This window comes from Daucus carota, chromosome 3, assembly GCF_001625215.2.
Source record: "Daucus carota subsp. sativus chromosome 3, DH1 v3.0, whole genome shotgun sequence".
Lineage (NCBI taxonomy): Eukaryota > Viridiplantae > Streptophyta > Magnoliopsida > Apiales > Apiaceae > Daucus > Daucus carota.
Window position 1 is genome coordinate 53,611,625 of NC_030383.2, and position 22,512 is coordinate 53,634,136.

At 33.2% G+C, this 22,512-nt stretch overlaps 1 protein-coding gene across 2 annotated transcripts; it reads right to left on the reverse strand.

The window, feature by feature from the left end:
* Nucleotides 1-1,931: 1,931 nt before the first annotated feature.
* On the reverse strand, nt 1,932-14,990 carry LOC108214271 (uncharacterized). 2 transcript variants are annotated; one of them, XM_017386192.2, is made up of 8 exons: nt 14,843-14,990; nt 12,324-12,449; nt 12,185-12,228; nt 10,716-10,872; nt 7,442-9,993; nt 5,748-5,852; nt 5,384-5,558; nt 1,932-2,392 (listed from the first exon to the last, which is right to left on the reverse strand). In XM_017386192.2, the coding sequence occupies exons 2-8, from the start codon at nt 12,435-12,437 to the stop codon at nt 2,198-2,200; spliced, it is 3,342 nt and encodes a 1,113-aa protein (XP_017241681.1). In that variant the 5' UTR covers nt 12,438-12,449; nt 14,843-14,990; the 3' UTR covers nt 1,932-2,197. The 2 variants fall into 2 exon arrangements, with proteins under 2 accessions (XP_017241681.1, XP_063945460.1); XM_064089390.1 differs by lacking the exon at nt 14,843-14,990 and adding an exon at nt 13,429-14,836.
* Between the last annotated feature and the right edge of the window lie 7,522 nt (nt 14,991-22,512).

Genomic DNA, 22,512 nt, shown 5'->3' on the forward strand with positions numbered 1-22,512 from the left:
TCCATCAAAAATTTACTTAACAAATGTCTTATTTTTTTTGTTGATACTTCAACTTTTGACCATATATATACATTGTTGACGTCGTTCGATAATAAAAATTATATGTTCAAAAAATATCTAATAATTAATGTGTGCTAAAAATTAAGGTGTCAAATAAAAATAAAATAGATTAAGTAAAATTAAGAAATACATTTTATGTACTTTTAACACATGGGACTTTGTCCATTTGGCTTATTATTAATTTTTTTGTTACCCAACATAAAATTTGTAATAAAATATTTTGAGTTCAATTCCTAGCTATAATAAGCCCTAAATTACTTTAAGCTGCGTAAGATTGAACTAGTATCAAACAAGCACAATTTGTGATTACTGGACTTAGGTTACCATGATCTACAAAAACTCCAAACATAACTCACTCAAGATTTAAGAGTATAAATAATAATATTTTTTGCTCTTCAATGGAAGGCATTACAACTTTAGCTTCAACTTGAGCCACGAGAAGCAACACCCGCCTACTTATGCCCGAAAAGTAAACATTCCTTGTAAAATCTCCGATAAATAAATAAGATTGCTCTAGTCATGCTGCATATATCATACGTACGATAGTTATGATTATTATTCATCAGCTTGATATCTCCCATCTCTCTCATTTTTGTTTTGTTTACAACAATATGCAAAAAGCTGCTAGTGACTAAAGCTCTGAGGCGACTAAAAGTGATTTTGTTAGCTACTTTGATTTGGTTCGATTTGGTAGTTACTTTTGTTTGTATCAAAGAACAGTTAATTGGGATGTTAAATACTATAATTTCAATTTCTTTCGGAGGATAATGTTGTCTTTCATTGATTAAATGTTGCAGCTAATATAATTTTATTTTATTTTTTTTTGACAGAATTGCAGCTAATATAATGAATGTTGAAATATTTGTTTAATGTTGTAATAACTCATACATATGTTGCAGTAGCTCATATATATGTTATAGTTGCATAACAAAAAATGTTGACACATATCTCCACCTGGTAGAGACACGTGACAGGTATTGGACAGACACGTGGCACCCAGGTGGGCCCAACAATGGGTCCTACAATTGCGACCCACGTGTGGGGCTCATACATGGGTTCCGTTTTTTTTTAAAAATCAGACGAACTAACGTCACACAAAATTTCAGTTGCTATAGGGTAGTTAAATGTTACGATAGCATAACTTTTGTAATAGAAAACCGCATGTCACAGTAGGTGGCCATTATGTTACAATAGGGCTACGACAACATCGAAAAAAGCAACTTGAATATTATGTTGCAATAGTCATTTTTCGGGTTATTGCAACATATTTTGGGGTTATGATATCATTTTTTGCTGTTACTATAGGCCGTTTATGATGTATTTATAAGATATAACCATCATCTAAAAGGATTGGGATTTCTATTCCATACATCGAAAAGACTAATCCAAACCCTAAGCATGAGAGATTGAGATTCCGCATGAGATTGATATTCTGATTCGTGTTAATCGACCCATTAACCATGAACCAAACATCCCCAAATTAGATTTCACGAGTGGTCGAAGAAAATTTGGCCGAAATTACCACCTTGATCCTTATTTATTAAATAAGGATCCTTATTTAAGATGAGAACATCAAACTCAACCGTTAAACACCCAAATTTCTCCCCTAATAGGCTAATATTGAATTTTAGTAACTGTCAGAAAGCAGAGAGAACATACAAAGGATACAAATACTACCAACACACAAACTACTACAGTGGCTCGCACGAATGTTCATATAAATTTTAGTAATTGCCTTTGTCTTGCTATGTCCTTTGCTGGAATTAAGTCCTGCATAGAAGACTTCGACTATAGAGCATGCAAGTATTACCTGACTCGCACAAATCTTGATATGTTTTTCTACCAAGACCAGTTTTGCTGCAACATTGGTATTATGTCAAGTAAGATTTATATAAGCACCATCTATAAAGCAAAGAATCTACACATTACATTAACTGCAGTACTGACTTAAATGCTATGAAAAGGACTTTCCTGGGTTTACTGAACAAATCAGCTACACTTCTTTTTATAATCTAACTTTTCAGAACAGGAAGACTGAAAACCTTAAGATCTATGCATAAGTGGAGGAGATGCCATTCCACCACTGAAGCAAAACACTATACAGTCAGTTTGAAGTTGCTCCAACTATATCTTTGCTTTAACATGATTGTCTAGAAAGAAAGAACTCATAGTCAGGTTGCCTATTTACGGTGGTCTCGTTCCCTTTCGCTATAACAGCTCTAGCCATCAGAGATGCAGTTTGCTCTAGAGTCCTCAACCGCTCTTTCAATATTCTAGCAGGATCAGAGTTCACAACATCTTTAGAGTGCCTTTGCTGGAACCAACATTCTCCCTGTAAATAATCGATATATAAAAATCAGTGCATCATGTCTCAGCCATGTACATAATCAATTTAGGTCCCAGGCTAAAAAAAATTACAACGGCTTTGCCAAATGAGATGTAAAAGTATCCAAGATCACACTGGGACGAAATTAGGAACTCAAATTTGTGTACCAATTGCTCTCCCCATCTTGAAAAACAATGTTACAGAATCCACCCACAACATATATTTTTCTGCACTCCTTGAACACTGGGGTTCTTTTCTTTATTTTCCATTCCTTTTTCTTCTCGGGGTGGGGTGGGGGGGGGGGGGGGGGGGGGGGGTGTTTACTCTATACATGTTACATTAAGATGGTATCAGAACTTAATTTCTATTCAGTAAACAGCAATTGAAAATGAATAGGCAGCTCTACATAGAGATATGGAGCATAATACAATTTTGGACGGAAATGATATTGGTGAAGGCTACCTGAAGACTCGAATTCAACATATTAGTACCAACAATGCACCAAGGGGTAATAATTTAGACTAGCAACTAAGGCTCCTTGTCACTACCCCTGCTACTCTTATATAAACAAAATTATATGAAGAAAAAAGATCTTGAGCTGACCAAGGTCTCAAACTCACATACAAACATATATAGTATATCTTGAGAGTATATTCGCAGATTATATTATCTTCACTTCAGCGCCTAAAAGATATTTTTTAGCAGCCTAAATCTAGCATATTGATCTAACAAAGCCTAAATCCATTAGTTTTTTATATCACTAAATAACTTAGAAGCTGGGATTCTTCACTCACCCGCCGCCTTACGCACTCGATTCTTTGGAATTCCTGGGTGCGCAGGGATTGATCTACTAAAGTCTAGAATCCATTATTTTTTATATCACTAAATAACTTAGAAGCAGGGATTCTTCACTCAACCCCCCCGCTGTGCACTCGATTCTTGGGCATTCTTGGGTGCACATGGATTCTTGTTATATAATTAATTATGTAGCTAGTTGACTACTTAATTACTTAACTACCTTATAATACAACATTAGTGTTATCAAGTAATTATATGTAAACAATCATCAAAAATGTAATATTAGTTTGTCTTCGTCAAAGTACGCATAAATTGTCATCTTAAAATTACCAGACCGGGTAACAGGAATATCTGTTGAGTGTTGGAAGAAGACAGTAGAAACTATCCAGTAAACAGCAATTGAAAGTGAATAGGCCGCTCTACATAGAGATATGGAGCATGATACAATTTTGGACAGAAATGATCCTGGTGAAGGCTACATCAAGACTCGAATCCAACATATTAGTACCAAAAATGGAGTAAGGGGTAATCATTTAGACTAGCAACTAAGGCTCCTTGTCACTACCTCTGTTACTCTTATATAAACAAAATTATATGACGAAAAAAGATCTTGAGCTGACAAAGGTCTGAAACTCACAAATAAACATCACTTCAGTGCCTAAAAGATATTTTTGAGCAGCATAAATCTAACATATTGATCTAATAAAGCCTTAATCTATTAGTTTTTTATATCACTAAATAACTTAGAAGCAGGGATTCTTCACTCACGCGCCGCACTGTGCACTCAATTCTTGGGAATTCTTGGGTGCGCAGGGATTGATCTACTAAAGTCTACAATCCATTATTTTTTTTATATCACTAAATAACTTAGAAGCGGGGATTCTTCACTCAACCCCCGCGTTGTGCACTCGATTCTTGGGCATTCTTGGGTGCACATGGATTCTTCTTATATAATTAATTATGTAGCTAGTTGACTACTTAATTACTTAACTACCTTATAGTACAACATTTGTGTTGTCAAGTAATTATATGTAAACAATCATTAAAAATGTAATATTAGTTTGTCTTCGTCAAAGTACGCATAAATTGTCATCTTAAAATTACCAGATCGGGTAACAGGAATATCTGTTGAGTGTTGGAAGAAGACAGTAGAAACTATCCAGTAAACGGCAATTGAAAGTGAATAGGCGGCTTTACACAGAGATATGGAGCATGATACAATTTTGGACAGAAATGATCCTGGTGAAGGTTACATTAAGACTCAAATCCAACATATGAGTACCAACAATGGACTAAGGGGTAATTATTTTGACTAGCAACTAAGGCTCCTTGTCACTACCTCTGTTACTCTTATATAAAAAAAATTATATGAAGAAAAAAGATCTTGAGCTGACAAAGGTCTCAAACTCACAAACAAACATAGAATATATAGTTTATCTTGAGAGTATATTCGCAGATTATATTATCTTCACTTCAGTGCCTAAAACAAATTTTTGAGCAGCATAAATCTAGCATATTGATCTAATAAAGCCTAAATCCATTAGTTTTTTATATCACTAAATAACTTAGAAGCAGGGATTCTTCACTCACCCGCCGCACTGTGCACCCGATTCTTGGGAATTTTTGGGTGCGTAGGGATTGATCTACTAAAGTCTAAAATCCATTATTTTTTTATATCACTAAATAATTTAGAAGCAAGGATTCTTCATTCACCTCCCGCACTGTGCACTCGATTCTTGGGAATTCCTGGGTGCACATGGATTCTTGTTAAATAGTTAATTATGTAGCTAGTTGATTACTTAATGACTTAACTACCTTTTGATACAACATTTGTGTTATCAAGTAATTATATCTAAACAATCATCAAATATATAATATTAGTTTGTCTTCGTCGTAGTAAGCATAAATTGTCATCTTCAAATTACCAGATCGGGTAACAGGAATATCTGTTGAGTGTTGGAAGAAGACAGTAGAATGAAACTAGACACATAATAATATATGGATTACAGAATCAGTGATATGTTGCAGCTATCTGGTCAGTATAACCTTAAAAACGTAACAGTTATGAACATTGATGTTTAGTTCGTACAATGCCGATCTCATTGATCACATGTGATTCGAGTATGGGTTTGTCAAGAAAGATTATGCTTATATAACCAGTGTACAGTAACTATTTTCAATTGACATTATAATATCTACCTGAGTATTGTAGCTCTGAAGGCCCACAACAGGACTAACTACAGATGCATCCATACAAGCAGAATCAGAAACAGTCTGTCTTTGAACCAAGTGACCAAGTGAATGATAGGTCAAGAAAGCTGCACGGAAATTACCCTCTGGTATCCTATAAATGGGATACCATGCCACTGAGTACCTGATATTTTATAGAGATTAGTCTTAACTCCTAATAAATATATTTTTTATTATAGCCAGTAAGACACTTTAGTTTGTTAGATAACAGCATACTGTGTTTTTAATTTCATCTATGATATGACCAGCATTGTGATAAAATCTGTAGCATGACAATAGTTCATACAAATAATAGGGACAGAACTCTACTTACCATGACTCAGGGTGAAGATCACAGATACTCACAGAGTTCAAAATAGCCCCATCTCCTAGCACTTTACCTCTTGATGATGCATTGCCTCTAACCAGCTCATTAATCCTAAAATAAAGTAGTTAGAGAATGACCAGCTTTGGTATATCAGCAGTTACTTCATACCTTTATTCATGAAGTTGGAATAAACGTAGTTCTTCCAAACCAAATAAGAAAATGATGTACTGTATTTCAGTAGGCAAATACATATATTAAAGGGAAATTTAATTATCTAACTTAATCAAAACACAACATGAAGCCCCCATTGTGATATTAGTCCCAAAAGATATCTAGTGCCACTTTCTTTACAATTTTGCAAATATTACAACCACCTACTTCAGAAAGTCTAAACAAATGATGCCATTTGTGAGTAGTGTGCTAGAAGCCTTCTCTGAACAGTCATGTGTTTTGTTCAAAGAAATATTGCTAAGAAAGAGAATGGTTCTACATTTATACACTAGCTAATCTTCATTTTACGAGGGGGGTTAAGTGGCAGCTTTATGGCTAAGTCTGTCGATAGCTATTCAATCTCTAAGTTCTTGCGATAATGTGGCATAGAAGTTAGAAATTACTTTAAAGTAGTATTTTGGTATGTTCGTGTAAAAAGTAGAAGTGCCATAAAATTAAATTTTGAGAACTAGAAAATAGGTACTTATTAAAGAACTAGGAAATAGTTATTTATTTAAGTTTTCACTCGTAGATTTTGAATTTGAAATTTGATTTGTAAAAACGAACATTAACCTTTCGAGTTCTATTTACAGAAATTTTAGTTTTTTATATATTACCAATAAAATTATTCAAATAACTTAACAGTATGAAATTAATTTACTAAAAAGTAATAATGCTACTATTAGTAAAAAGTAATTTTGTTGTAAGGTAAGCATACAGGCACAATTTTGTCCAGGGTGCATTTGTCTCTCAAATCAATATAGAAGAGTTGTAGTCGAGACTGCATCTTGAATTAATTCTAAATGAAAAAACTTCTGTGGATGTCTAATATTAGCGCATTGTACACTGGAATCTGTTGGTTCAAAAAGGCATACACCATTTCACAAACAGAGATGTCATGTAAGGATTATCTAAGATACACAATATACAGAGAGGCCACACTAAGGATATATTGTACTCCCTATGTCCGTCTCATTTCTTTATAGTTTTCTTTCCCTGCTTGGAACGCATAAAGTATAGTTTCATAACTTATTTTTAAAACTTTCTTTTTTTGTTTAAAAATTTAAACATTAAACTTTTATCCAGAAGGAAAACAAATATATGAAACTATACTTTATAACTATGGGAGCCTTAAAATGCATGTTGAGCCCCCTGTCTCCGATGTAAAGAAATGAGGGGGGCAAAGGGAGTACTAGTAGACTCAAGTCAGTTTAAGAAGAGAGGTGATGAATTTATCATCAACAAGATGCTAGAAAAGACAAGGAGAAGAATTGTTTTTTCTAGCTACAGTAATATGAGCCAACAACTATGCTTCATCCAGTGTCCTAGTTCACAATTTTAGTTCAAAAAATTATATAGCACTAATACATGCCAGTCACACAACATGATCAAATAGCTTGATCAAGAAATTGAACACTGCACGAATTAGAAAATAAAAGATATTTCAGTGTACAATATTCCAAAATAAAAGATTTAGAAAGACCACTTACATGTCATATAAGGGTCTTCTTCTTTGAGGCTGATCAGATTCAAAATATTCGAAAAGAATCTCCAACTCATCAGACCGTCCACTGTCAGCTGGTGAGACAGATACGTCCTCAATGAAAGATCCTGAAGATGGCTTAAAACACAATTGCGCCTCTGGTGCCAACAAGCTTTCACTTTCCCGCGGCTGAGGAACAAGTAAGGAAAGTAGGTGACTGATATTAGATATTTCTGATGATTTAACCATCTCAGCTTTTTCCGTAGCAGAAGCAGCAGGGATCCCACTTCCACAACGAAGGTCCTTACTTTTGGTGAACAACTGAATGGCAGACAGGTATGGTACAAAATATGCACGAAAAGTTCTGCTATCAATACCCAGTCTACATGAATTTTCACAATCTACCTTTACTTCTAAACCATAGTTTCCATGTTTCTCATACCACTGCCACAATTTACCCAAACTGATATTTGGCACCTCATGTTCGCACAGAAATGCATGAAAAATATTATGCGAACATTTCTGACAGTTCACAGTAGTTAGTGATGTACAGATCACCGGAGAAGCAGAATGTAAAAATTTCTCAAACTCGGCAATTGGAATACCTGTAGCTAACAGAATAGCTTCGGAGGCTACTTGTGCCCTGTAAGAATCGATCACTGCAGAACACAACTTGCTTGAAGTTTTATCTGGAGTCAAAATTTGCTGGTTGCTGGATCCAGGGGTAAAGCAGTTTGCACTTTTACCATATTCTTTAACAATGGACACATTCCGATTCCCATAATCCTCAACTTGGACCACATTTTTCAGAGGGGGACTCTTAACATCAGTTTGGCTGTATGCTGAACCAGAACTTTCTGCGCAAAGAGAGCTACATAAGTCGGCAACCAAATCATCTTGTATAATGTTTTTCTGATTCCTAGTTTCACCACTTGCTTCGTCAATCTTCACCATTGACAAAGAACCATGTACATTCAAGTCCTCAAAACCTGCATTTCTTGTGGGTTCCCATTTCGGCCATACAGGTCCAGAGCCAAAGTCTTTACTGTGATATGAAGGTGCAAAAGAATTTTCATCTGCTTTGATATCTCTGAGTTCTACATGTGTATTAAGCTGTATATCTGAAAAGTTTTCAAGCCGTTCTGGTATGTTCAAAGAGCTTGATGAGGTCAGAGAATATCGGGTTCCACTATCGTGCGTATGATTAATCAAATTTGAAGTACTAGCATAGCAGCTTTCAAGTGGTTCCGCTTCATTAATACCAGCTTGTAAACTCTCAGGCCGCCTCATTCTTGTAGATCCAACTCTCCTTGAAGTTGACCCCAATTCCCCAAATTTCACTTTTGAATGAGATGTTGACTCTATGTCTGGTCTGGTCTCTCCATTCATATGCTTAGGGATAGCAAATAATTCATCGTGTTGCATATTGGAACTTTTACACATATCTGAGTTACCACCAACTTCTACGCAACCATTTCTGTAATGATTGTTGAACTCTAGCTTTGATCTGAGATTGTTTTTCCGTTTCGTCTTGGCAAGAAGTTTGCTGTTTGTTTGCTTTTTTAATGCTGAATCTGACTTTAGAACGCAGCAAACAGCATTTAGGTGTTTTTCATGTGTAGAAGATTTTTTTGACTCATTATAAAACTGTGAGCAACCGACATTCACATTTTCTAGGTCACGGTTATGCTTACAACCTTCCCTATTCTGAACTTTCTGCCAGACAGAATGAACAGTTTCCCTCAGACCATGACGAGGCAAGTTCCTAAAACTACTAACATTACATACACCTATATTTTGGGTCCCTCTTTTAATCTTTTTAACTCTCTTTTCAGGAATCTCCGAGTGACACGGCTGCCTACAAGAGTTTTTCTTCAGATCTTGAATATCATTGGCTACAGTATGATTGAAACTATTACCAGGACATTCCTCTCGCACAACACAATCGGGTGACGGTGAAAGCTTGATGTTATCATTTTTCTCTTCACACGGTGTTAAACAGTGTTCGGGTGATGTTGAAAGTTTGATGTCATCATTTTTCTCATCACAAAGTGTTGAACGGGACCCAGAATTTGGCTTTTGACAATTAGAACAGGGTGAGGGTGAGCATAATACAGGTCTCTCTGAAAATTCATCAGGATAACTACTCACTCCACATGGCATGGCCTGTACTCCAGCAGTCTGTATTTCATTACCAAACTCAGATATATGATGATCTCTACTACAATTTGGAACCAAAGAGGGTGTTAGAGATTTTGAGACACCTGTCTCCTTAGTACAAGATGTGTTCTGATAATCTCTCGCACTTGTTCCTTGAGAACAATTTTCATTCCCACTCTTCTCTGGTGATAAATCTGCCAATTTGGTTGCTGAAGCAAGTGGGATAACCCTATCATTAATGTCATTCCTGTCAACAGTTCGTGATGCTCCAAACTCAGGAACATTTTCCGAGCCAGTTTTGCCAATTTCTCTTCCAAGCTTTTTCTTACGCTTTCCTTTCTTTTTCTTCTTCTTTCCTGAATTCCTTTTCTTATATGTCTCTTCCTTCGAAACAAGAAACTACATAACACAAAATTGATAGTGTCAGCAGTGCAACAGCATCTAACTCAACAATTACATATCTGAAACACGAGGTCATTAAATCAAAATAAGTAAATTTATAACATGTCCAAGTCAGCAGACATTGGGAGCCATATATAGTCTACATGATCTAGAAGTTTACAAGCCAACGCTTAGTATTTCTTAGAAAAAATTAATTTTGCTATGAAGGGTTCAGCATACACTTTTGGCTTAGTGAAGTTTTCATTTAATTAGCACTTTGGCCCAGAAACATATTAAATGTATTTGGAACTCCTAATTTGCCAATTTCAAGGTCAGTTATTTAGTTATAAAAAGAACTTTAATCATTCGTAGTTTGCACAAGTCTATTTAATTTACTTGTTCTTAAAAAAAAATATCGAGAGGAAAAGATAAGCATTGGTTGTAGCAACTTATTAAGTGCCCCTGAAATCATGCAATTTGTTGTTTGAGCCCATATATAATATTAGACTGCAAATGGTATACTTCACTGAATGAACAAGAAAATATTTAGTTTGTCATTAATGTTTTCTACTCTTTTTCCCTGAGCGATTAGTCAGTTCTTAACAATTTATAAGTGTCACTTCCCTCAATTCGTTCTGTGAGAGTTATTGCCATTGAGAACCAGTACAGGATGTTAATGGACTTATTTTAAGCTTTGAAGATATAATTTCCTGAAAACATACGTAACTACAATAACTCACTTTGTTTCCAGTGTCACCATTTTTAGGCTGTGGGCAATCAACGGCAGTAGACTGTGTTGTGGAACCCAGCTGATTAACATGATATACATATCCCAGAGGTAATGCAACAAGTTTGCATTGTCCATCAGGTTCCGGAGTCAAAAGATACACGGCACACCTGAGAATCAGTTGGAAGATCTACAATTAGACATTTAAGAAAGAATACAATGCATGATTTAGCAACAATATATGTTTGCTACTAAAGTAAAAAAGTCCATGGACGTAATTATTATAAATGAGTGAACTTTTAGAAAGAGAATCTTTACTATATCATTGAAGCCAAACATGCAAAAGTTTGGTCGTTGGTTTGTAGTCCAGTATAGTGTACTATAACTGTTGGATCACTTAAATCAAATTAATGAGAACCGTTAGATTGAATTTTCTATATTTCATTAAGATACTACAAAAATATTAAGGTTCGAATCCCGTCAACAACATAATAAAATCAATTATTAATTTATAACACATATAAAAATTATTAACTATTAATATACAACTGTGCGATGTTATATATATACGAAAAAAGGGAATTCACCCAAGTTTGTACATATGACCATGAACTTTCTACACTCAATTCCTGAAGTAAGATCACATATCCTCCTCTAGGTGCCGGGTAAGGTAAAATACATTAAGACAAAGAAACAACTAAATTTCAATGGTTAGCTAATATGATGAGCCTGAAAGGGGGAAGGAGGCACACATAAACAATATCATTCGCTGATAGTTTTTATCAAGTTTGCTATTGATATTAGGCACGCATTAATTCATATACAAATGGCGGAGAAGGACTTTTTTGTGCCAGTTATATAAAATATTCAAGAGACAGAGTGCGGGCAAGGGTAATTACTGCAGCATCAATATGATAGTACAGAAGTATAGAGAAATAAGAAGAGGAAGGAATAAACATATATAACACAGAGGCCAAACGTCACAATGTAGGTTCTAATTTTTTCAGTCTATCTTGTTTATTTTCTAAATACTAGTCATGTAATATATGAAACAAGGAAATATTTGAAGAATATAAAACCACAGGAGATGCTATAGCAAGGTCATAAAGAACTGAGGTGAATTGCAGAAGGGGTTCAGTTCCAGGAATTACAAGAAACCAAGCTCGTTAATCTGTCACCCCTTTCTGACTAATCTGATTCTATTATTAAGAATAAATTAATTAATAGACACTACGCTATATGGTCAATACCTGAACCTGACATGTTAACGGGTTTCAAAAAGCTCTTGCTGCTTAGGTACGCGTTCTTTGTTTGCACCTTTTACTAAATATCCTTTAATCCTGTTACTTTTTATTAAAATATGGTTTTAGATGGTTCCGATCTTTATGCAGACTATTTACTTGGCTTTTCATACAATGTTTTCTTTATAAATGTTCTGTTCTTCAACAAAATTAAGATTATAAAAACAAAGACATATTTCACCTGCGATCATGGGTCCGCCAGCCAGCTGAAAGTTCAGAAGAGTCCTGCAAAAAAAATAGTCCCAATTTGGGTTGTCAGTAAAAGTTCAGAAATCAAAATAGAAAGAAAGAAGATATTTAATCAATCGAATATCCAAAACCTTTGGAGAAGAATTTATATTTTCCTTCTCTACGAATTTTCTTGACTGGAAGTTGCTCTTCCTGCCTTCCTCTTCAGATTTACTTGTACTGGTTCTAGGGAGAGTACAATGCATATTGTGACGTCCCTTTTAATTGCAACGTAAAAATAATCAGCACAGGAATAGGTAGAACGGTATGCTGATGGAATAAAGATAAAGTAAAATAATCCAGAACACATTCATACTTCACATACATGATCGTCTACTGATTTTTAAAATATGGTGAAATATAATCCAGAAAAGACAGACCTACTGAATAATAGACGTGAAAATGCTTTTCCGGGGAGTAAAATAAAATAGCAGAAGGTTTCATGTTTAGGGTAAGAGGGTATGCAGTACCCTCTATAACCAAACAGCCACAACATTCCACTCTAACGTATATATCATACATTTGATAATTTTCATCTGAACGGAGAGCAAAGAATGCTATAATTATTTTATCACGTCACCATCAACCTAATTTCATATTTTCTTCACGTTTTTAAATGTTAAATGAAGATTAAGGTCTCCAATGCATTGAACTCTATTCATCTGATCAGGTCATTATTAAAACTTATGATGGTAATTGCAGCAAAGTAATTACAAATTATTTTACATATAGTTGGTAGAGATATGGGAATCTGTAATAACGCAAACATATTTATTGGTCAACTTCTACTGATAACTTGTTTTGTTCTCAAAAACCATCTAAAAAATTTAATAAAATATATCAAGGACAGGAATCAGACTTATTCATACTGAAGCAAACAAACACTTTAATACTAATGGAACTCATGGACTCAACAAGTATAAACTTAAGCAGTTTGACAAGAAGGGCAATATAATCTGCTAATCAAAAGGCAGACATCTTACAAACTCAAAATTTTCCAAAAAACTCATATGGTTTCATTTACAATAAAGGAAGGCTACAACAGTGATCGATGTCAGTAGCATTATAACTATGATTGTCCGGAAGAACAAAGGGAACTGCTTAAGATATTATAATACAATGGAACTTTATATCACAAAGATGCTGTCTAAACCAATTTAATTTGTAACTGATCGACTCATAATGCTGGAGAAATACCCATTTTCAAATAGAAGAAGCCCCAAGCAGTTTTCCTATGGGAAACCCGATCTCAAAGCATGTTACAAGTTAAACACGGGGATAATAAATTCAGAATTATATAACAGGGACAACAATGGAGTATTAGTTTTGAGATCTATTCAAGTCAAGATTATATAACAGATATTTCCAGCTAAACTTGGACGCAGCGTATGTTGTACAAGGCTCCTGCATCAAGAGGGTGTACAAAGCTCTTCATATATGTAGCCTTACTCATGGCAAGTGTCATAAAAATTGACCTCAATCATACAAATTCGTGCATCAACTTGACCCAAATAATACACAAAAATAAATGTTGTTTCTAAATTATCAAATAAAATAACGTTTGTGCAAGATGTTTGACATAAATTGTAAAAGTTTGAAAACTGAATGCCATACCAACCGACATGAAAGATAATATTCTCCAATGTGCAAACCATTTCATCTGAAATCGTGATAAACCTCCAAGCATTGCAAAATATTATTGTAAAATAAAAAGTAGAGAATTCAAAGAGCTGGCTAGAACTCAAATTGGGTAAATCCATATTGAGGAACTGGAAAACAAACAGACCATAGAAAACCATGGAACATAATTCAACCACCAGTCCACAAAACAAATTTTAATTAATAACTACCAAACAAAATATTGTTGCAATTATAACCAGAAAATACACAAAATTATTAATAACCAATAGACTAGTATTGTCAAAAAATAGATATACCCATATGAGTCCTGATGAAATAAAAACTTTGAGATAACAACCTTAAATAGAAAAACTTAAAAGCCACCAATCTTGAACAGATTTTAGCATGTCAATTATCCTAGCTTCAATTGGGGTATTGTCACTCCAACAAACAGTATCTATGCTCTTGTATACCCTTCGAGTATTCACCTCTGAATTATACAATTATTTGAATTTTCATAGTAAAATCGTATTTACTTAAACAGTTTACTATAACTTGACCAAAATCCGAATTCACCTATGATCAACATATTTTCAACACCGTATACACGCCCGGTCCTAAACATTTTAGCCTACAAACTCTAGATATCATGATTCAGCACATAATCCGATCAAAAGTTTATACCTCACAAATACAAGGCCTCACAAAATTGACCAAAAATATAATCCAAAATGAACACAAGTCAATATACACATACATACATCATCAAACAATTTATAACATCCATACAACGAAAAAACAAAACAATTCCTGAATATGAATAAATAAATTAAAAAACAAAGAGTTCAAAATTTCCCCAAAAATCTAGCTTCGTATCTATATTTGTTCAACTAGGCACAAACAGATACTCATCAGTACTAATAATAACGAGAGAGCGAGAGAGACAGAGAGAGAGAAAGAGGGAGAGGGAGAGAGAGAGAAAGGATCAGACCAAAACACGAAGCTGGAGCTCAAGTTGCTTTTGCTTGTGTTGCTGTTGCTTGTGCTTAAGCTCATTGAGTGCCTCTTTGTTTGGACCCAAAAGGGCCCTTCTTATTAAATACTCCGTCTTGCCCTCTTTTTACTACCAATAAAATATTATTTTTTTATATGTGTGCTCTGTAAATTACTTATCAAACTCTATTTGTACATGGTTTTATTTCCACGACTGCACTGAAAATGACTATCACTGTATGTAATAATATTAGTATGTGAAAGTGACTGTATGAAGAGGTTGTGTACTAACAATGGCGGAGATTAATTTTTATGTTTATGAGAGAGGTGATGCACAAAAGATACGAAATTATATAAAGTAGTGCTAAAATACAAGATATTACGTTTGGATTATTAACGCTTGGGAGAACATTTTGCCTTGGTGGCATATTCGAGGTATCTCACTTTTGTAGTACATTTTATAACGTCTTTTTGCAATACATAAAAAAATTATATTTTATTTTATTCAAGTCAAATATATATATATAAGTTAAAATCATGGTTTGAATTTTCTAAGGGCTTGTATAGCATAATTTAAAAGAAATGTGTATTGTTTCTAAATGAGAAATTCATTATAAGTAAAAGTAACTTTTATTTTATGTGTTTGGATAAATTTTTAGTGTTTACAACTTATTTGGTATAAAAATTATTAATATAATATTAAATTTTATAAATCATCTTTTAAAGTGGTCATGTACATTTATGTAAATTAAAATTTCAAAAATAAACATAAGTTACTAAAAAAATTAGGATTTTCAAATTCTTATGATTATAAATCGTAAATTGACTTAGGCAACTTTAAAAAAAATGATAGATAATTTATAATGTTTAATCAAAAATTAATTTCCTCAAAAACTCAAATGGACATGTAAAAGAGGACAGAGGCTATATAGTCTCAACTTTTCGATCGAAAATACGTAGAGTAACATGAATAAATTTCATGTACTCCTCCGCCCAACAATACAAGTCTCTTTTGAAAGAAATTATTGTCCCATAATACTTGTCCACTTTTAGTTTCCAATGCAAATACATTGATGTTATCCCAAAATTAACCTTTTTAGAAATTGTATAACAATTAATGAGGGTTGAATAAGAGTCTACATTCATGCATTTATTAAGGGGTACAAGTGGGAAAATATTATCTAATTAATGTTTTCTTAATATGCGTAATTGTTCTAAAAGAGACTTAGAGTCAGTTTGGGAGTGCTGTTAAAAATTGATGTGCTGTCAGAAAAAATGCTGCTAAAATAAGTGTTGTTGTAGAAATCAGATAACTGTTTGGTAATTTTTTGATATTTACTTATTTTGAGTTATAATATAAAAAAAAATAATGATTTTGGTGAGGTTTTATAATGAAATCTATAACAGCATTCTGCAAAAGCTGAAAAGCAGCTTTTTCTAAAAGCATGGGAGGACCTGCTTTTTCTAACAGCAGCTTTTCAGATAAAAGCTGCTGTTCGAGAAAGCTGCCTTTAGATTTACCAAACAGTTTTACACCTGTTTTTTAGCAAAAAGCTGCTGTTGCTGTCTGCAACAGCTTGTAGGACGGATGGAGTAGCATGCTTTCACTAAGCAATAAGCATGTTTTGGTAACCGGTTGATTACTATAAGACACTCCCCGAACAAGTGAATAGTAAACTGATCTCTCAAATACATAATGTTATAAAATATTGTAATTGAAATTTTTCGTTGAAAGCATTGTTTGGAGATTAATTGGATAATTGAGAATAAATATTCAGAATTTATTAAACTTTATGCTTTAATTATATATATATATATATAATATTAATAATTCTAATATAATCAAAATAACAAATATTTATATACCAAAACAAACATGTATGTATATTAACACAGACAAAAAAATACATATTTTTAAGTATTTTGCATAATTACATGACGTAATTTAATAAAAAAAATCGTATATCATGCAGCAATTAATCGCCGACTTATACAACACTATTCACAGGCTTTTCACTGTCATCAAACCAGCCTAATGAAAGATTTGGCAGAAATCTTGATGATGTGCTAGTGGATCTTGGATAAATTAAATTAAGATGAAATTGGTGGAATCAAAGGTATCTCTGTCTAAATTCCGGAAATTTTAAATGATATGTTGTAATTCAAAGGATTATATGATGATTTGGTCCTTCCAGTTACTAGCTTAAAACAGGATTTGTCATTTGTTTGATGATTTGACTAAACTAAATCAATTAAATAGTGTTTGTGGAAAATCGCCTTCTACTGTTACTCTTAACTCAAGGACACATCTCTTGTTTAAGGTGTGTCGTGCAAACATATGTCCATGCATAGGAAATTGTTCTATCATGTCTTGTCAAAATATTGTTATCATGTCTTTTTTGTTCATAGAGCGTAAGTTTGATGTTACGGGTTTGATCCCCAAGAATATGATGGATTGTATAAAGATGAAACATAAGGCTCATTCTTATGATTTGCTTCTTATAAGAATTTCTAAATATTCTCGTGTTAAGTTAGATAATCGGGATAAAGTTGATGCTTCAGAGTTTTTTGAATCTGTTAGTCTTGCTCACTCTAGTATCCGGGTTAATGATCTTAGTGAACTCAAGAGAATTTCACTACCTCCACCACTAGCTCCGCGATGTCTACCTCCAGCCAATCGGATTCTATATCTGCTGACCTAGACTACTTCAGATGTATCAAAAACTAAAGACCCTTTATTCTGAGGTCAAACATGATCTTGCAGATACTCTCAAGGTCTCTGAGCTGAAAGTAATTAATACTGATCTTACAAAGATGCACACCGAGTTACTCAACAGGACTCTTCGTGTCAAGACATGCATGGCTGCAATTAAGGGTGCTATTCACCTCCTCTCAATACAGTTAATCCTGAATTAAATAAGAATTTTTTGGTGATCAAGGGGGAGCTAATTTCAGGAGATGCTTGATTCAGGAGGAGGGTCAGAGTAGTAATATTTTAATTTTCTATCAGACTAAGTTTTGTTTTGTGTTTTATGTGGTTCAGACTTGGTTTGCACTACAACAAAGTCAGGTATTTACGATGGAAATTAAGTCTTAAATTTGTCATAAGTTCCTGTTATTTTACACAGTACTTGAAGAAAGTAGAAGGGGGGTTGAATACAATCTTTTGCAAACTAAAAGACTCAAGAACAAGCACACACAAATTTGCAGTAAAGAAAACAACACCAAGTATTTATATATACGGGTGGATTGTTTGATCTACCCATGAAAATATATTAAGAAGAAATATGTGGATTTTACAAACTCACAGCTGCTGGTTTTCAACACTAGAACCCTAAGAAATCTCTAACTTTGCTAATGTTTCGAATAGTTCAAATATTGCTACTAACTTGGTTATATATTCCAAATTTAAAAAGTTAACTAGAATACAAGAATTGCACTTTAAACTAAATTTTGTTGCATCACATTTGTCTTATGCATGTCTTCTAAATTGTCTTCATCTTTGACTGATCTTCTTGATTTAATCTAGGTTGCATTATATAAAACAAATGTGTTTCTTCTTCTTCATTATTGTCCTAAGTAGGCTTCCATGTCTATATTAGTGAAATCAACTCATGTGATCTGTCAGATGAAGCACGGGTCGTTTTCAACGGATGTAGACTCATCCATTGAAATATGCCTCATCCGTTAATTAATTTACAAGATCCATCCATTGACTGGTTTGCATAACCCATCCGTTGAGATCTCGAACACTCATCCATTGAGAAGCTTACAGCCTTCATCTATTGACATGTTGGTGATACATCCGTTGATCATCCTTCACTTATATAAAATTACATGGCATTGGATATTTACAATTAGCCATCATATTCAATCTATCCGTTGATATATCTCAAAACGATACTAACATTGATTTCAACTGATAAATGGATAAAATATCTAACTAGAACATGTTACATTGTATTATGTTATCATCAAAACTAGTGAATCTTAACCGTTCTTAATTTACGACGGAATTTTTCTCTCATTTTTGCTCAAGTAGTAATTCGAAAAAACGTCACAATTTTTCACAAGTGTCGTAAGTATGTCCAAGCATCGCAAGTTTTACCTGGTGGGACCCACATTTTCACTAAAATAATAGCTAAACTTACGACGCTTAATTAGTTCGTTATGAGATTGAGAATTTACGACCGAATTTGACTACAAAATCCACGCATCAAATAAAAGTCATGTTTTTTTAAATTTATTCTAATCAATATTAACATGTTACAATAACATCCGTACGGTTGGATCGTCCAAAATGATTTTTAAAAATCATTTGACCGCATTCGTACAAAATCCACACAACAAAGAAAAGGCATATTTTTTAAAAATTTATTTTATTCCATATTAACATGTTACGATAAAATCCATACGGTGGGATCGTCCAAAGTGATTTTTAAAAAACTAGTTTCATGTTTCGGATAAATATGTCATTAAAGGCTAATTAATTTGACCGCATTTGACAACAAATCCACACATCAACTAAAAAGCATATTTTTTTTATAATTTATTTTATTCAATATTAACACGTTGCAATATCATTTGTACAGTTGGATCGTCCAAAATGATTTTAAAAATAATAGTTTCATGTTTGGTATAAGTATGTCATTAAAGGCTAAGTAGTTTGACCGCATTTGACTACAAAATCCACACACCAAATAAAAGGCATATTTTTAAAAAATTTATTTTAATCAATATTAACACGTTATAATAACATCTGTACGGTTGGATTGTAAGGTTGGATTGTACAAAATAATTTTTTAAAAAATAGTTTCATGTTTTGGGAAATTATTTCATTAAAGACTAAGTACTTTGACCGCATTTGACAACATAACACACCAAATAAGAGACTTTTTTTTTTAATCATTATTATCATGTTACAATAACATCTGTATGGCAGGATCGCCTAAAATACTTTTCTGAAAAATAGTTTTATTTTTCGGATAATTTTAAATAGGTGAATTTACGACTGAATATAAATAATTGTAATAAGTTTTAATACAAAAACGACATCATTTTCAGGATTGAAATTTTTTTGATTATGTTTTGAATAAAGGAAAATATTTATATAAGTGAATTCACCATAGAATACTATAGTCGTCGTAAGTTTCAACACAATTTTTTAAATTATTTTAAATAAAAATATATTTAAATAAGTAAATTTACGATAAATTGGATTTTCGTTGTAAAAAGTTACGACGGAATCCAACTTTCTGTCGTAAGTTGAGCACCCAGAAAGTCTTAAACGGTCGTGTTTGTGGTAGTGATGCCTGTGTTTTGATTTAATCAGCAAGTATTTAAATTGTTGGTTGATTTTGAGCCAAACATGTTTGAGTTGGTTTAACTTATTTTTTTTTTTTTTTTTTTTGAATATGAGAATAAATCTCAACGAGAATCGGCAATTCACCGTGATAATTCTTTCATTCAAGAAAACTTATTATCTAACCGTCGGACATGCAAGATGACCGGAGAAATTTAGACAATAAAACTTTAATGTCCGAAAAGAAAACCGGCCTTCTTCCAAGAATCCTGAAAATAAAACAATAGAGACAAAAAGAATATAAGTCGATATATTTAACAGATTACATCAAAATATTCCCACAATCATGATAACTCATGATTGAGACAATTAAGCTCTTAATTAAGGCATAATAATAAAATATTAATATCCTTAATTAAGACACAATTAACGCCCTCAAATAAGGCCCAATTAACGCCCTCAATAAAGAGGCATAATTTACGCCCTCAATAATTGAGGCACAATTTATGCCCTCAATAAAGAGGCATAATTAACGAGGCACAATTACCGCCCTCAATTAAGGCATAATTAGCGCGCTTTCCTTTCTGTAACCGGATCCCGTCCTGAAACCGCCGTCACCGCCACCATCGGCCACCACCGCTATGCTATCGATCAAGTTGCCTCGTCGTATGCGAAGCGAACAACGAAGCGTATCACATGTAACATGAAAATCGCCCAAAACACCAAAAACCAAACAAAACACAGGGATTAAACAAACAAACAAATACACACAAACAAACAAGATTAAAATCAACATCTTTCGCAATTCCACTCAAAATCATGAGAAAAAGAGAAAATATTGTAAATAATTGTAATAGAAAGGCATACCAGTTGAGCCATGAGGAACCCCATAGGATTTGAAAGTCGGAGCAGTATCATGTGACAAACCCATCTTCTCAAAGGCTTTTGTCTGAAATAATCCCTGTAATCTGACTTTTTACATATTTTGCAATCACAGATATTTCAAGATTGTGGACACAGAAAAAAAATGAGTTGTTGTAAAAATGAAACAAAAGGAGTGCAAATTGAGGAAGAAGAAGAGCCAATACGAATGGAACAGCCCCAGAAGTTCTGTATGTTCCCTAAAGCCACAATCTTTAACTTCAAATCCAACACCCATCTCTCAAAAATGATTCAGCTAGATTAAAAAACAATAAGAACTAACAAAGACCCATAAATCAGATTGATTAGTCCATATGAATAACAAGATTAAGTGTATACTTTAGAGTGGTACACTTGTGATTGTAATGTGATTTTATCCGATCAATCATACCATGTGATGAAATTTCTCAAATTTGAAGTATGACATACATGTTATATTAATGCATTCATATCATATAAAGATTAATGATAAATATATTGTATTTGTGTATATTTATGACGTTGAATAAATTCCAAATTTTATCAATTAAAATTTTCATTTTTTTTTTTGAAACTAATTAAAATTTTCATATTATAATACAAATTTAATTATAATAATTCTATATTTACTTTTTATTATAACTATTAAGAATACATTTGAATTGGTGCATAATTAACATATTACATGAAAATAGAAAATTATTATATATTCTAACCAATTATAATAATTTTAGTTAAAAGATGTGGTTTTGAATAGATGTTATAATTTTAGAGAAAAGGTGAATCGTTCTTATTGATTGCTAACATATAAGTATTTCCTTGTTATGGAAGGTTATACTCTCTTGGTATATTAGGTTCTTAGGAATTAGAAAAATTGGTCGGTTTGATTTTTTTTTTTTTTTTGAGATAAAACGCAATTGCATTAGATTAAATCATTAATGAGTACATCAGACAGGAAATTCGGAGCAACATCACTCCATTCCTATAAGTCTGGCATAGAATGAGACACTCTTGCTAACACATGAGCAACCTCATTCGCAGATATAATATATATGAAGTTAAATCGATAGAAGTGCGAGGAGGTGGGTAACTCTAACTTTTTCATGTTTTATGAGTATTCACATTTTTATAAGAATTTCTTTAATAATCATAATTTTACATATTTACTGGATATATGAACTTACTCAATATTTATGTCAACCAAATCACGTCTTAATCTCTTGTGGATCTTGTCTTTATTGGGGACATATATCCTAGAGCAAATAATCGCCCCGTTCAAGAATCCAAACATTGAATCCCCAGTATTGGTCCCAGGTCGTTGATTTGTTCTAGTAATTACTGGCGCTAACCTTGTGTTTATGTCCAGCAGTTGAATAGACTGAAATGAATCTGTTGGGTGATTTTGGAACAAAAATGATTGAAATTCTTGAATATGCATGCTTCTTTTGATTCCACATTAATTAGAG

Bases quoted from the DNA above. Each gene is read 5' to 3' on its own strand.
- LOC108214271 (XM_017386192.2), bottom strand. From the start codon at position 12,437: ATGCATTGTACTCTCCCTAGAACCAGTACAAGTAAATCTGAAGAGGAA. The intron at 10,873-12,184 runs GTGAAATATGTC...ACTGATTCTCAG, and splicing joins TGGCGGACCCATGATCGCAG to GTGTGCCGTGTATCTTTTGA. The intron at 9,994-10,715 runs GTGAGTTATTGT...TGTGTTATGTAG, and splicing joins ATGGTGACACTGGAAACAAA to TTTCTTGTTTCGAAGGAAGA.